General features: G+C 43.3%; 1 protein-coding gene across 4 annotated transcripts in view; it reads right to left on the reverse strand.

Annotated features, from left to right (window-relative positions):
- The window catches only part of NT5C2 (5'-nucleotidase, cytosolic II), a 542,012-nt gene that overhangs the window by 127,819 nt on the left and 396,736 nt on the right, over positions 1-17,457 (reverse strand). For all 4 annotated transcript variants that reach the window (XM_085606647.1, XM_085606643.1, XM_085606637.1 and 1 more), the window contains 2 exons: positions 6,143-6,209; positions 5,314-5,484 (listed from right to left, as the gene is read on the reverse strand). In XM_085606647.1, the coding sequence (XP_085462773.1) occupies positions 5,314-5,484; positions 6,143-6,209 (238 nt within the window). The remainder of the gene's footprint in view (positions 1-5,313; positions 5,485-6,142; positions 6,210-17,457) is intronic.

Here is a 17,457-nt window from a genome sequence, read left to right on the forward strand (position 1 = left end):
CCAAATTCCACGGGTGTATTCTCTGAGACAAAATATCAGATATCTTATATCAGATATTATATCTTATATCAGATATTGTCTGATATGTTACTCATGTTGTATTAAAATAAATTTCATGGAGCACATCATTCATCCACAGGTGAACACCTTGGCTATTTAGAAGAGGCTGATATGCTGATAAATTACTGCTGGGATATCAAACCAGAAACTAATCATGAAGGCGAGTAAATGTAGCAAGAGGGTATAGAAAAAAATGAAAAAGTAGAGGGAAAAGTTGCAAATAAGGAGGAAGAACAGGTAGATACGAACGCAACAGACTGAAAACGGTCAGAGAGAAACAATAGTTTCCCATGGGCAGCAGTAACTTGAAGGTCTCACTCACTCAATGAGTCAATAAAGATTCAAAAGATCCTAAAACGCAACAGAGGTTCCTGTGTGTGTCAGCTGCAGCAATCGCCGACTTGCACAAAATACTGGATTCAAAAACAGAATAGAGGGGCATAAGCAACTGGGGCTGGAAAGTTATAAGAAAGAACTTCAACAACGATCACAAGATCACAGCCCCTTTGTAGAGTTCAGAAAAAAAGGCAATGCTCATTCACCATAAGTTAATCAAATCCAATTATTTATAAAATAGTGAGAACAGGAAACTGCTGAGTGGCTAACCAAGGTTTGGGAACTTGTCCTTATAGCCCATGCATGTGCAGCGCCAGAAAGTGTAAAGCTCATTTTAACCATTTAGTGAAGCCTTTTTTCTGTGGTGACAAAGGATGACGGTACTCCCAGTGACTGGGAGAAAGAGAGCAAGGAGTTATGGATACATTTGCTTTAATGGTGATATGTGTGGTCTGAAAAGAAGACATCTTGAAAGACAAAAGTGTTTCTTTAGAAGGAGGAGGGGAAGTAAAATGAAGACAATCTATTCTGAAGATAATTACTAGTGACTGACCACCAACCTCGAGCCAATAAATCTGCAGAAAGCTGGTCCTCCTTTAATGAGATTTCCAAGCAACTAAAAGTATATCGAACACTAAAACCCTCCTCCCACTTCAAGGTCCAGATCCCAGTGTGCCTACCCAAAGACAGAAGTACCTTGGTAGCCCTGAAACCCTCCTCCTAGGAAAATAAATGAATGCTGACTTAAAAAAGGCCAGATTAACTATTACCGACAAAAGTAATCTAGTACTGCATTGCCTCACAACAAAACTGTCACAGTTTGAGAAATATCTTTTGAACGACCTCCAATCAGGATTAACAGCTGATATGAATAGTTGATGACACACTGTGCATCCCAGATAAAGGACACTCCCATCTCCTTATTCTAACACACCACTCTGCAGCCTTTGATACGATCAGTCACCTCATCCATACCAACATTTTAAAAGATCCCTTGGGATTAGACAGAAAAGTACTCTGAAGGGTTTCTTCCTTTTGTGAAAATTGAAAACAGCAAATAAAAATAAGACACAGCCTGTTCCCCAGAGTACTATATTTTCCTCAAGTCTTTTCAACTTCTACATTGAACATCTCTGCTCCCTACTCAGACTCACCAACACTGTACCATTCAGCCGATGAAACCTGCTATGCCTCAATGTCTACTTTCCAGAAGATATCAAACCCTTACCCACGATTCTAACACATATCTAACCCTGGATTATCCTCTCAAGGTGAACGTCCTCAAAGTTTAATTTATACTCATTTCATTTCTGTATGGTTCCACTCCGGTCCAATCATGGCTCGATGACCTAAATATCCTAGCCTTCAAACCACTGTTCGTTGACTGCATGAAATCCTTTGATATCACTCTGAATAAACAAGTCAACATGCAAGCAAATATCTCCGCTCAGGCAAAAACAACTAAAACAACCAATATCAGCTCAGATGTCTGAAAAGGATTAAGTCCTTCATCCTCAAAGCAGATTTTTAATCTGTAGTTAATGCCTTGGTTCTCCCCAGAAGCAACTATAGAATGTCCTACTGTCTGCCATCCCAAAGATGCCCATTTCTCTGAAAACGAATAGCCCACCATGCTGCAGTGCGAATATTGTCAGGAATCAAATGATTTGATGACATCAACCCTGTGGTTATCACTATAATGGTTGCTCTCCCTTGAAGCAAGAAGCATCTTCAAGGTAAGCACACTTGTACACAAAAGTCTTCACAAAAGCACACCCACACACCTTGCAAAAATACTAAGACCATCTGGAACCTGTTGAGCAGTATGAAGCAAGACTTCCTATTCCTGGAAATTTCACAGTTCAGAAAACAACAATGATCTCCCAATACTTCAATGGGAGTTTTGTGAAGATCTGGAACGTCACCCAACTGACATCCAGTAAAGTTCAGCCCACAACTCCATCAAGTAAGAGCTGAAAGCCCTCCTACTCGAGGGACACCGTCCTTTATGAACTCCTCTTTCTTTGTTCAACTTAAGCCATAGGTGTAACCTATCTATTAGAAAGCTTTAAATATGTGTGACCTCCCCAGTGGTTTCCCCTATCTTTGTTTTATATTCTATCCTTTTGATTATGTGGTGATTGGTTCTACATACTATTTTATGACTAATATTGTAAAGCATAAAGACGCGATGGTGGTATGGTACACACTATGGGCCTCATTTTTTTTTTTTTTTTTTAAATTATTTTTATTGCAGGAATTAGTAAATCTTTACATAATTGGCCAGCATTACATCTCAAGCCGGAGCGTTAAAACCCAACCCTCCGATCCCCTCCGGAAGTTGCTTACACAGCCGTTCAGCCCACAACCCTGGGGTCGGGCGGCGAAAGTCCGTGGGGGCTCAGGAGGTTGTCAAGGTCGGCCCGGAGGATTCGTTGTCCTTCATCTGCTTTTCTAAACAACCCTATAACTCCAAAAACACCCCCCCACCCTTAAAACCCCCCAATCCCAGAAAAAACCCTCCCCCCCCCCGCCATCAGCGCGCGGCATCTACCGCAACCGGATCTTCTTGGGGACCCATGGGGAAAGCAATAAAGCTGAGCAGTGCAACCGTCTAACGGGACTCAGGGCGCGCCGCTTCCTCTCGTTCAGCATCGCCGGGGGCGCAATACTCCCTAAGGGCCTGTACGAGCATCTCCCACTCCAGCGCTGTCTCCTCGGCCTTCTCGTTACGCTGCCTCCAAGCTAGCTGGTATCTAAGCGTACTCTCCCCCGCCGCCCACTTCAAAAATTCGCTGTGCCACCGGCTCCCTGTCGGGCCGGTCCGTGCCTTCCAATTCCTGGTCACCTCCCGTTTAGCAAGGAGCAGCCCCAAATCGATGAATTTACTAGATATTTTATTCTTGGGGGTATGAGGGAACCAATGCAGGAGACCCACCGCCGCATCCAACGAAAGGGATCTCCCCGTCGTTTCCTCCAGGGTCTTCCCCACTTCCTCCCAATAGGCTGACAATCCCGGGCAGGCCCACAGCATGTGGAGAAGGTCCGCCTCCTGGGCCGGGCACCTGGGGCACTCTGCTGAGGCCGCCGCAAAATATCGCCTGATTTTCACCGGGGTCAAATATGCTCTATGGAGCACATAATAGTGGACTAATTGAAAGCGGGCGTGGCGTGTGCCCTTCCAGGCACGCCGCACCAGCTGAGCCCAGGTACACACTATGGGCCTCATGTAGGTAGCATACCAGTTACCACTTCTAAAATACCGAACGATACCGAATCGGTATTTTAGAAGTGGTAACTGGTATGTAGGTAATGAGTCGGTATTTTTTACCGATTCGTTACTAGTCGGTAATTACCGAATCGGTATTTACCGATTCGGTAATGAGGCATACCTTCCCATTGATGGGAAGGTATGCCTCATTACCGAATCGGTAAATACCGATTCGGTAATGGGGGGAACACATACAAGGGTGGCAGGGTGTCACATTGACACCCTGTTGCACCCCTGATTCGGCCATGTGTGCACATGTGGCACACATACATGCCCTAAGGGCATGTATGTATGCCACATTGCACACTGCTACGCGCGTAAAAATGCATTTACACATACATTCATTATTTACCACCAACTATAAGTTGGTGGTAAATACCGACTCATAAACACACACACACACTCCCCCTACATCTCGATTTTGCTTTCGGAATTTACCGAATCGGTAAAATTACCGATTCGGAATAGTTACCGATTCATTAACATTACCGATTCGGTATTATTACCGAATCGGTAATTTTACCGATTCGGTAAATTCCGAAAGCAAAATATGTCCCCCTACATACCAATGGCCAAAATACCGGTCGGTAACGGTATAATTACCGAAAATCGGCCGTTACCGACCGGTATTTGGCTACCTACATGAGGCCCCTATATGAGAAAGCAAAAATAAATAAATAAATGAAATAAATCAGTTAAGATTTAATTAACACTGAGAAGGGTCTCCTCAGTCCCCCCTTTCCTCTTTTGTAAGAAACCGAGACTAATGCCGGTAGTTCACCTAATCTTAGTGGCCACGTGTTTGAATTTTCCTTCTCTAGGAATTCTGGAAATTAGAAAACATGCGATATGTGAATATGGGGATTTCATGCTCAGACATTATGAGCATTGCTCACTGTTTTCATTAACTCTTATCTTGCTTAGTTCAATGAGTAAACATTTAGAATTGATCTTAATGAAAAAATTTGAATAATGTTCTTGTTATTAGTACTGTGTAGTCTGTGTACCAGAAATCTTTTGGTCTACTTCCTACAATGTAGATTGTCAATTGAAAAAGAACCATATTTCATACCAATAGGCAGTCTCAGCAAAAGACCCACAGTATGACTGGCCGTGGGACAGAACTACTGTGATGAGTCACTATATTAGATGCAATATCTCACATGACAGAAATACAGCAACCATGACATCGACCTAACCATTACATTGCAGCGTAAGTATAGTTTAAGAGGATGAAGATTTAAGAATAGCAAATATATACGTATCTTGATGTTAGGGTGGTAAGCAATGTGGTGGATACAATATTTTTGTAGACCGATATAAACAATCTCGGTATAGTGCCTTACAAGTCAAAACTACTTTACAACCTCTGATAAAAAATCCCACGATCCCAACTCAGGGTAAATTAGTGGAACACAGAAAGCTACGCTGGTATCCAATGGGGAACACATGTTGTTAAAGCTGACGAATAGAAACTTTGATTGCTCAGCAACATACTTACCCTTATCCTGGTTTAACATCTAACAACCGTAAGCATATTAAAAAACACACATGCAGGAACAGAATGAAAAATGTAAACCATTCAGTTTAGTTTCATGTATTCGCCTCACTGATACGGTTTTTATGAAGTGTTCTTTTATTCTTACAGCTTTTGTCAGTCCAGACATGCAGTTCCTGTGCCAGCTCAGGGATTACCAAAAAGGTTCTCCATCCCTGACGCTTCTTTGACTTCAGGATATCTCCGAAGATGTGGTCTCCAATATACAAAATATCTTTCCCCTTGGCTCCCATGAGGTCACAAACTATATCAGAAGACCCTGTAGAAAATGACACCTAGAACTGTTATTTCATATCAAAAGAGAGGAATGAAAGTTATGTAAGTCTTAAGAAATACAACTCTTAATCAGGTCAACCAAGATTTTTGAAATTAGATTGCATAATGATGCAAGTTTCTTTTTAAACCTGCTTAAATAATACAAAAGATAAATGTAATCACATATACTTCGACTGTATCGATCAAAACCATCTTAATAAACTAATGGCTTTCACTTCAACATGAAACTTAACGGTTTAGCAGCTGATGCTATCAATATGAAATCCAGATACATGAAAGACCTTACCAACGGAGTTTATAATTCAGTAGCCACACTGTTATTTTGTTTCAAAGGGGTATCATGGTAAATTAAGAACTCTGTCCACAAAAGATGAGTAATTTTCTTCCTAGATTTTATTGTGATTTTTTTAATGTGATTAGAACTGAAAAAAGGATATTTTTCTTATTAATTACTTGAGAAAGAATGATAGTGCCTGTCTAAAGCGTGTTCAAGTATTGATGTTATCATCAAGTAATATGTGATAATACTCATTGTGAAACAGAATGTAATAAATAATCAAAAAAATACAATTTAAAGCGTGGAAGGGAAACAAATTGTCCTCAAGATTGTTTGGCTTTGAAAGGATTTTTAAAAGTTTAACCTCCTGAATAGACGATCCCGTGTTGAAGGGGTCCTGTGTATGTTCCAATCTTCAACTTGCCAGTTACCTGTAACAAGACACAAGTTATTTTTAAATTGTGCAAGACTAGTGGTTAGTTTTTAAAATCACATATTACACAGATGCTCCTTCAATTGTTTCCAGTAAGAGTAAAAGCAGTTCTACATAAAAGTATTCCTGTTAACAAATACGGTGTACACAAAAGTTTTTTTTAAACGACTGAAAATAATCCAACAATTTGGGGGTGGGAAATGACTAGTATTTTAAAAAGTTAGCAAGTGGGCTGACGGAGGAACTAGCAGTATGTTTAATAGTGGTAGATCGTATATAAAATACAGTGTAAATCATTTACAGACACATGAACAGAGGACTAATCCACTTTAGAGTAATCATGCTGTTGGTCACTAGATCCCACAATGACCAGTAAAGGGACCTTTCGACAGTCTTTTCAAGCAAATCTAAAGGGTGCCATACAGAAGCTATGAACAACTTAATCCTAAACTACCATCCTCTATAGCTAATAAGGTAGACTGAAGGTATTTATGAAAATAAATACCTATGACAATTGAATGCCCCTCCGTTGAAGCATGACTAATTGAGCCTTAGTATGAACTGACTACCCTAAGTTAAAATGGACTCTTTGTCAACAGATTATAAGACAAAGCGAAGCCACCCAACAGACTTGCACGGCCTTCAGTGGTGAAAGCATGCAAGAAGGCATACCGCACCACTTTTTTGTATATTCTGGACCACATGCCTTTACTGGTCAGAATAATAGACAGCATTTGTTCTATACAGCTAGAGTTCTACATTAGCACCCTATGTTGATTAGATTCTGATAGGCTTCCCCGAACCAAGTATCTCCATTCTCGAATTGATAACCAAATTGAAAGATATGTCTTAGGAAGCACCAGGTACAAATTTAATTGTTAATAACCTGAAATCTTTCATCTGAACTAAACCTCCTTCGAGCAATTCACATCTAACCTATACCTAGCTTAGAAACTCTTATCCATTAAACATCTAGAGATTCACTTTACCAGACATATCAGCTCCTTTAATACCAATAAGTTTGTATTGCAGAAAATCAGGAGCAGGACTAATAATTAGTCCCCAGCCCAATTACTATGTTGTGTTCAATGCATCCTTTTATTAAGACGTTTTTCTGTGCTGCAAAAATATTTTGTAGCCCGAAGAACCGCATAACTTCAAATCACTGAGCAGTGTCAATTTCCCCAACTTTTAACTTTCTCAGGATGATTCTAGACTAAATAGGTCAACCTTTTGGATTATTTATTCCCTTTTGGAAGGCACACCTGCCATTGGTCAGTTTTGCAAGGATGTTAACAAACTGTCCCCAGTTACAAATTTTTGCTACAAACACACAAAAACGTTGATATGCAACCTCAGAAGAAATCTTGGGCCTCATGTACTGTTATTCAATTCACAGGAAAAGAGCGCAAATTGTGCAACGTCTTTTTGTAAATGGAATAGTACTTATTTTGCAAAACGATCTATTTAAAAATAGGTTGGTTCACAAACCACCGAATTGCAGGGGGTCACAGAACAACCTGCTATTATTCAATAGTCAGGTCACAAATTTTAGAATGCCTGCTACTGACCATAATCACAGGGATGGTCAGACCACTATGTCTGTGATAGTGTTTAAATTAAGAAATCTATTTTTTTTTGTGGGGCCTTTTTTCCTTGAAGGACCCGGCACAACATTTAAAACAAAAAGTTTTGTTTTTGTAAAACATTTCACCAACATGGCAGTGGTTCTGCAAACGCCTTCCCTTCCAGAATCGTTATTTGGAATGGACACCTAAAACATGCCACATCCAAATAGTGATTCTTAAATAATTTCCAAACTGATTTAACTATTTGAATAACCTTTTTCAAATTGCTAAAATGATTTAGTAAGTTTGATGGAGGGTTTTAGTATTCACAAACTCTCAGATCTATCAAATCGGAGAGCTTGAGAAAGCTAAAACCCTTCGTAAATGAGGTCCCTAAAACCACAGAGTCAAACTGAACATCTACCACGGTGTGGCACACAAAAGCCTTAAAATAAGCAAAAATGTACTTAAGGGGGGACACCTAAAATTAGAAAAACATATTCAACATACAAAAGGTATTTCATTAAAACTGAATTCTAACTTTTGTAGCCTTTTATAACTTATTGAGACTGTCTTAATCAGGAAAGTGTTATGTTGGATTGAACACAAAGACATCTGAAGAATTGAGTTCAAGTCTAAAACTGGGACTGGCATCTCTAAATATTCTAATTCACCACCATTTCCTATATCACAGATCAACAGGGAGTCCCAATACACACTGACCATGGTATTGAATCATGGTAAAAAGTTGGACTTGAGCACATGTTCATCACCCGGCCTACGCTTTATCTTTATTGGTGTCAAACTGCAATAGATATTGTGCCGCTAGGTAACAACCTCTCACTTAGGGACTTACTGAACATTTCACTGACAAGAAGCACAGCACTGTGTCTTGTCATGACCAAACGGACTCGCCTCATATTTGCAGATGCCCTGCAAAAAATGACCTTCCATTGGATAAACCGAAGCACCCTTGCTTGCTCACTCATGGAATGCCTCAAGCTTGGCCCACAGAATGTAAAATCACATGCTAGAGCTCACGAGGGCTTAAGAAAACATAATAATGTATGGTTCGCTTTAATGCAACTGAAAAAGCAATCAATGGAAGGATTAAAACCTTCATATTCATAAACACTACATAAAGACTGTAACTTGCTCCTCAAACAGATCCCTTTTATTCTCTTATGTTATCCAATTGTGAAAATTGATTTTCCTTTATTCTTCTTTTTTAAGCCCCCACCATTTACATACAACCCAGAATGTTTCTATCATTAACAGCTCCTGGGTCCACCAGTAAAACTGAGGCAAAAATTAACACTCCATTCCAAGTCTTAGTTCAATCCTGTCTCTATGCCTTCAAGTAAAACCCAAACTTACTTTGATGTATTGACTGTATAGCAGATCCAAAAAGAGCAACTGGCCCTAAATGTACAATTCATTTTGTGTCCCTTCTAATATCTTGCCTAGGTGCCTCAAAAAGAGACTGTTCAGCATTAAATCCCACCTAACTATTTCCTTCTTTTTTGTCTTCGTTTACTGTGATTTTTATGTTGCTGCCTTGTCATTAAAAAAATCAAAAGGAACTAAAGGCTGAGGGGACACTATCCACATACTTTCCACATGGAAAATGTAATTTCTGTCTCAAATACTGGCAAGTATGTCCTTTGTTTTTTAAATATACATGTTATGGTACATTATTTCTCATATTTTATTTTTAACGCATAAAACAATAGCCACATCACCATATGCATTGCTTACCACTGATTTGAAGTAGAGCGCAACCTTTTACATTGCTTCTAAAATCTATAACTCTGGTTATATGTATGCTATTCCGTCCATTTTGGTGTCTAAATTAAAATAAAAATACACTTAATTTTTATAAATTAGTGTTCCAATGCTCTCAAGTCATGGTAATTACTTATTGGCCATGTTGGTACTCTGAAGTGCTTAACACCTTCCTACAGTACTCCCCCTGCTGACAGGTAATTATAGGATCACACTCATGCTCATCATTATTTGCAGTGAGCTTTGGCCTCTCCCCAGACACTGAATTCCAGTGCCAGCCAAGCTCAAGGATGCTATTGCCAGCTCTGTGTGCCCCCATCCTGTGAGTCTATGGCCATGTCCCTATAGCCTCACAACACTGGAAACGGTCAGCTTGAGACTCTTCATCTCTGTCCCACAGCTCCCTGGGAACCTAACTCACAGCCAGACAAAAAATGAGAGCTAACTCCCAGAGCACAAAAAGGAAACTGCCATCTCCATTATGCGGTTGTAAGACTTTTTTTATTGAACATATTTTGATTTGGTGTAATCCTTTGGTTTTGTGTTACAGTCTTCTTCATTTTTGTTAAGGAAAATGCATGCAATCTAATTATATCTCAGATCTTTACATACATGTATACTTTCAGACATAAAGGTTTTAAGCCACAGGTGATTACTGATTATCAAGAATGTGTTTTGATAAACAAATGTGCAAACAACTACTGAAAATATATTAGCATGTTTTTCCTAAATGATACACCCTGAGGCATATTTTAACACATTTACTATGACACATATGGTAACTAATACCACATTTGGGGGAAAATGGCATACAGAAATGGTTGAAACAGGGGTGGAGTGGGTTGTGTATGTGTACTAAAAAAACCAAAGGTTAAAGTAACATTATAGTTAGGCGAATTTCTCAGTGAAACATTAATGTTTTGAACTAAAACAACCCACAGAAATACAGCAGTTATAGTTAGCAGTGCTAACTATAACTTGCGCCCCTACCATGCACTGCTTATGGTCTCACATATTATATCACTGATGACATGTTCTATGACATCATTTATGATATCACTGATGACATCTCAAAATGGCATAATTGATGATATCACGGATTTATTTTTTTAATATCTTTATTGCATTTTATCTTTTCTGTTACATATAATCTAAACATCGGTACATATTGCACTCATAACAACATTATCGGTACTATGTCGCTGTGTACATAAATCAAGGTGTTTCCATCTTACAATCTTAGTATAGTTTGCGTCTACAGTGCATGATTCGATGTGCATTTGTCAAGGAATCTAGACGTCAACAGCCCGCACATACTGTTATCCCTAATTGAGGAGCGAGATATGTCTACCATGTGTGTCTCTTCCCAACAGTGGTCATCAATGTGTAAGCATATCGATGTACACAAAAGTGCACGGCCCACACTCAGCTCAACTTTGACATCGTAACGCATAACGTTTCATGGGCGATAAAAATATAAATGCCGTAGCTGGTTATTAGATATCTTCTTTTTTAACATTTTAACCACAACTAATGAAAAACAAAATAAAATCAAAAGAAAGGAGATATCAAATACTTAAAGGAATATGTATCCAGTATGTAGAGTGTCGTTCGAGTTTAGTCGTGCCTAGGCTTGTGTGTTCGTAGTGAATGTGGATCGCTGTTCCTGTGCTATGTACAGTTGCATGGACACATGGGTATCTTGTGGCAGAAGTCGTGTCTATAAATTGTCATTAAGGAATGTGAGGTCATTGCCCAAAGATTTTGCCTTTATTAAGCGGCTCATCGCTACTTGTACGCACCGTTTTTCCCCCCCAAAATGTTCGGAGCATTTACCATGACGCACGCTCCAGCATGCTATCGCTACAATCTCGGTCTCCATGCCAACCAGTCACGCTCCAGCACGCATTGATATCGCTTTGTGATCTCATCATTTGAGCCACCGCCCCTGCCGAATTGTAACCAGGGCAAGCTACGTACGCAATGCTCTACACATAACGCTATCACGCTCCAGAGGGCACTAACAACAGTCTCTGTCCCTATGCCAACAACACAGCCTCAAACAAGTTTTTTCCATTTGATCCCGTCATTTGGGCCAACTCCCCCTGCCTCACTGCAACCAATGAGACAAGGTGTAAGAAGTCCACATACTTCGCAACCAATGCAACCTCCCCCTTCGATTTCCATCTCCTGGCACACCCTCGCCTGTTCGGGCTTGTCGGCATCGACCCTTCGCTGGAAACGCCCACTCGACTTTCCACGAATAAGGCTCGTATCTTCAAGAATTATACACGCCTACAACCGACATCTTTTCTCCAGGCGGTGATTCTCCGGGACACCGGGAAACGCGCACATGGTAACGCTTAACGCTAATTTCTTCAATTAAGCACCCGCGATCCACCTATATAGACGACGCCCGCTCCCTGCCATTTCTACATTCGGGAGGACCGGGAGCGGACGTATAGGATTCGGGACGCATCCATCACATGTCATAGTAAGAGTGTGCTTGAACTGAAAGACCAGGGAGTGTGTGGTTATTTGTACATGTGTGTATGCCCATTTACCCCATGAGAATTGAACGGATCATTACTTAGTTTGCTTTGGGAGATTTCTCTCAAACCAAAACGCTTTTATGAAGAGTGTGGTTTTTCTATGTTTTCTTTTACAGAGCAGACAAAAACTGTGGATTCCCTCCGCCCCTTCCCCCATCGGACAAGTTGTCCATTTAACTAGGGTAAGACTGGCAGCAGCGCCGCCTGCCACCATCTTCAAAGTTTCACACAAGTGTACACAATTAGAGTGCCACCAAGTCACGTACACACCATTTTTCACGTTTAGAAATCAATGCATGCATTGTCTTTCTTCCTTTTTTCTTACAGGTACAAATGACCCAGCGTGTTACATTAATCATTATTTCCCATATTTTTATTTTAGGCTTCACCTTTGGAAGCAGCTATAAAACGGTGAAGTGTGACCAACGCCACACTCACACAGTGGTAACATCTTACCAACATTTGGTAAGAACGGAGCCCCTTTTCTCATCTCTAGGTCCTGATGAATGCCATGGACCCAATTGGGCCGCTTGGGCAGAAACATGTCGACCATTCACTAGACGGTAGGGGACACTAACCACCCCAATCACCGTCACATTTTCCTTTTAATATCATATAGTTTTCATTTCACATTAAAAACGCCTCTGACTACTATAATGATTTTTAACCCCACTCATATTCACGGGCCCCCACTTAGAAGTGCATCCTTGTCGTCAAGTGTATGCCCGCCCTCCATCAAACGAAGGTTTTGGAGGGCGAGGACTGGTCAATGATGAAGCATGACACCAGGTGGTGTGTGAGACCAGTCCGTAACTTTTTGTGAGATGCCCACACTCACGACGTTCTTGTAACTCGTTTGGGTTATCACACTAGGAGCAGCTCTTTTGTGGTAAACATTTAGTTTTGGAGGCTGCTAGCTCCTAGAACCCCACGCCTCTTGTTCCCTCCTCCACACATTCAGTGGAGTATTCTTGTGATTAGGTCATTGCCCAACCCAACAGCTGCGGCTGAGGTTTCTTATGATTGCAGCGTATCCGCTGCACCTAAGCGACCCGTCAGGTATTATCCCCCGCTTGTTGCGTAGAGGATGCACGCAATGTTGCATTAGAGTGTGTAAGGGCTTTGAGTACATCACCCCAGGATTGTGCAATGGGATATTTTCGCAACCCTGCTGTTTCTTCCCTATGAAGGATAGTGCTCTCCGCCTGTGCCCAGACCTCTAGGGATTTTAACCAGTGGAGTACCTCTGGAGGGTCCTTGTGCTTCCACCTCTTAGTTATCAGTCGTTTTGCGGTTATTTGGCCTAGATCGCGAAATCTAGAACTTACTTTGTTAGCTTTAGTGAGTTTGTAAAATCCCAGGATACAAACCTCCCATGTGATAGGCACCTCGGTGCTAGTGCAGTTAGTAAGTGTTTCTGTTATCGTGTGCAAGTAGGATAGAAGCAGGGGGCAAGACCATAGCATATGTAGCAGGTCATTGCCAGGAGACGGCATCTCGGGCATTCGGAAGTGTTAATGTTAAAATATTTATTGATCTTGTCTAGTGAGAGATACACTCTATGCAATAGATATGTTTGTATAAGCTTAAATCGTGAATTGCGTTTTATGTGCGTGGCACTGGCTAGGACACGTTCCCATTCCTTATCGGTCCAGGGTCGGCCTCTGTCCTCAGCCCAGCGTTCGCTGAGTCTCTGTAGTGGTTTTAATACGTGGATAAGCAGGGCTTGTACCAGCCAGTGGATCACATGCGACCTCTCCCCCATTACATGCAAATACTGCAATAACTGATGTGTCGATGGCTCGTTTGTCAAATCTCCCCATGCTAGCGTCAGCGTCCATATAATGGCTGCATGTAGAAGGAACTGGTCCACCGGCAAACTGTTATCTGCCGTCAGGGTCGTGAAACGCAGAAGGGCACCGTCTGCGTATAGGTCTTCTAGCGTCTCGACTCCTGCTTCGGTCCAGGACGTCAGTGCTACGTATGTTATAGAGTCTCTGCCTCTGGGTGCCCCGACAAGTGGCAGTATTGGGGCATAAGCTATACTGTTAGCAACTGCATACCCCCACATATATACCACAATACCTCAAATCGTAGTCCAATCAAGGACAGGGTCTCGCAATGTTCATACTATTATGTCAGCCATCTGTGGGGTGACATCTGGCTACTCAGTTGAATCCTGTGAGTTCTGCAGGCCATATATTCACTCGTCATCACTGGATAGATCACGCTGACTGGAGTTGGATGTGTCCTCAGTCACCAAAGAGCCGCTGATCTCCGCTACTGCCTGCAGGGCGTCTCGTTGTCCGCTGAGGATCAAATCTGAGTGTGGTCCTACAGTTGGTGAAGGCGGTGTCCGCGTCCCTGTCGATCTTCGCTCTCTCCGACGGCGGCGGAAGGGGCCTCTCAGCTTCGGTAGGGTCGCTGTCGCAGAAGTGTCTCGAGGTCCCGCAGCAGTGAAGGTGTCTAGCCAATCCTCTGTTTTATCACTCACAACCACTCGTAGGCGCGCCGGGAAGAGCAGAGAATATTTCAGGTTGTTTTGCCGAAGGCATTTTTTCACCGCCATGAATGAGAACCTCTGTCTCTGCACCTGGATGGTATAGTCCGGAAAAAACATTATCTTATGATTGTCTATATGAATATCTTGCAGTTTCCTGTAGGATGGAGTCCCGGTCTCGGTAATTGAGGAGTGGATGGAGCAAGGGACTTGGGTTCGACCCTGTGGGAGGGGGTCTCGCAGGAACTCTATGTGCACGCTCTATAACAAGTGTGATGAGAGGGTCCCCTCCATGTGCAAGGTAGGTTCCCTTCCTTCCCATCGTTCCGGCACACCCACTATGCGCACATTGTTTCGTCATGCTCGCCCTTCAGCATCCTCGGCTCTGTCTTCCAGGAACTCCACGCGGTTCAATAAATCTTGTACAGGTTTGTCTGTCTGAGTCACCTGTGGTTTGATGTCAGCGAGCGTGGTTTCCAGGACAGTGGTGCCGTCCGTTAGCTTCCAGTGATCTGCATGCAGATGGGTGAGGTCGATGGCCACCTTGTCGATTTTAGATTCCAGGGAGGTGCAGGTCTGATTGATGGTTTCTTCCAGCCGCTCCATTGCAGCAAGCACCGCATCCAGTTTATTCGCAGTTTGGTCCGTGAGTCCCTGCTTCGCCATCTTGTCTGATTTAGGCTTGGACGGCGGCGGTAGGGCCTGTGTTCCTCCCGTTCCGGTCCGCGCTCGGGTGCCACCCGACATGAGTCTTACAGGGGCACCAGCAGTCCGCTTTATATTGCACAGCCGCAGGTATGGTTCAGCATGCCCCTGTCGCAGTCAGCGATGTCTCAGTTAGAATCATAAGGGAGCCCAACGTCCCAAGAGCGGGCTGGCGGTTTGCAGCAGGCAGCCTCGCGGCGGGGGCCCACCTTATTAAATCGCGCCGTGATGGCAATAGCGGCGCTGGTGATCTGAGCAGCATCTTCACCCGCTTTCTTCCTCCCTCCGCAGCAGTGGCCAGCAGTCTGTCTGGGGGGCTCACGCAATGAAGACGCACAGGCGATGCAACAGGGGCCCCAACCGCCCCCCGTCTCCCACCGGTGGATATTTATGAGGGCGGCGGCAGGGTGAACAGCATCAGTTCTTGTCGTCGGTTGGGGCTCACTTACCGCAATCGTGCCGCGAGGGCAACGGCAGCGCAGGCGGCCTTGGCAGCGTCTTCCCCCGCCGCCATTCTCCCCTCACCGCAGCGGCCAGCAGCCGATCCAGGGGAGATCACGCAGCGGAGATGTGCAGGCAGTCCAATAGGGGCCCCAGACGCACCCCGCCACCCATCAATGGGTAGTTATACGGCGGCAGGATGAACAGCCGCAGTTCTCTTCCGTCGGCGAGGGCTCACCCACTGTCGTCGCGCCGTGAGGGCAACAGCGGTGCAGGCGATCCGGGCAGCGTCTTCGTCCACAGTCTACCTCCTCCCGCCGCAGCAGCCAGTCCAGGGGCCTCACACGGCGGAGACGGGCAGGCGATACAGCAGGAGCCCCAATTCCACCCCGCTGCCCATCGGTGAGTATTCAGCTAGGCGGCGGCAGGATAAACAGCCACAGACCGCTTCTGCCGGTTCATTTCTTCTGCGCCATCTTTTGCGGCCTTGAAGGCGGAGCTAAGCCGCGGGCTCGCTTAGCCGGAACTGACCGCACAGGAGTCGTGCGCCAGGCGGCCCACCCAGACGGGATCCGCAAAGTGGGGCCCAGACGAGGTTAAATTAGCAGCGGCGCTCCGGGATGTTGACTTTGAGAAGCCGCGCCCGGGAAGAGCCTCCGTGAGTGACTACATTCGGAGAACAGGGCCTGTTTCGGGGAGCCTCTGACGGAGCTCTACCCAGACACGTCTGCCTCCATTGCAGTCATAGCCACGCTCCCATTGATGATATCACTGATGAAATCATCGGAGTGTGCTAGTTTGTGTTATAGTTTACATAGTGGCGGGTAAGTCTCTATTTGTTAACTAATTTTGTATGGCCTGGGTCCAGCTAATGGGTGTAACTGTTTACAAAAAACATCTGCTCGTAATGCACCGTTGGTGTGTAGAGGTATTGAGCATAAGATAAATATTTGTATTGAAGACTAACTGTGTGTGCAAGTGACAGCTGACTTGTGTTTATTATGATCCACACAGGTTTTTTTGGTTCTGCAGAAAAAGTTTGACGGGAGTAAGATTCTACGTGGTAGATACTAACTTTTGTAAGGAGCCTTGAGTTTTTTGACAGAATCATGTCAGCATGATTATTTCTAAATACCTAAGAAGACTGAGTACACCAGGTACTAACCTATAAACATACACTTGTTTTCCTCAAAAAGATGGGCATCTATAAAGGTTTCACAACAGTATAAAGGGTGCATGTAGTAGGATGTTTAGCACCTTCGGATCTTTGCTATTTTTGGTATTTAGTCTCTTTTTTGACAGCTGTTGAGTGTACACCTTCTTGGTAGACACATTTTAATACTGTACTGAATGAGGGTTTAGTATATATCTGTAGTTGATTGTTAATGTGAACTATGCTAGCTATAAAGTGTATAGTCTAGGGTAAATGTTGCGCATAATGCATGCTTTTTACACCTAAGGGAGTTGTGCTGTGATGATAGTAATGATGGCTGATATTCTCCTGAGCTATTTTGCACTTACTGGAAGGCCATTTAATGCCATAGCAAATTGTATAACAATACGCGGCAAAGCGAAGCTTGGATGATGTCAGTGGTGTCCTCAATGATGTAGTTTGAGATGTCATCAGTGATGGCATAAAGTATGTCAGGAGTGATGTCATATGTGAGGTCATAAGCAGTGCATGGTGGGGGTGCA

Source organism: Triturus cristatus, chromosome 1_2 (assembly GCF_964204655.1).
Source record: "Triturus cristatus chromosome 1_2, aTriCri1.1, whole genome shotgun sequence".
NCBI classification, from domain to species: domain Eukaryota; kingdom Metazoa; phylum Chordata; class Amphibia; order Caudata; family Salamandridae; genus Triturus; species Triturus cristatus.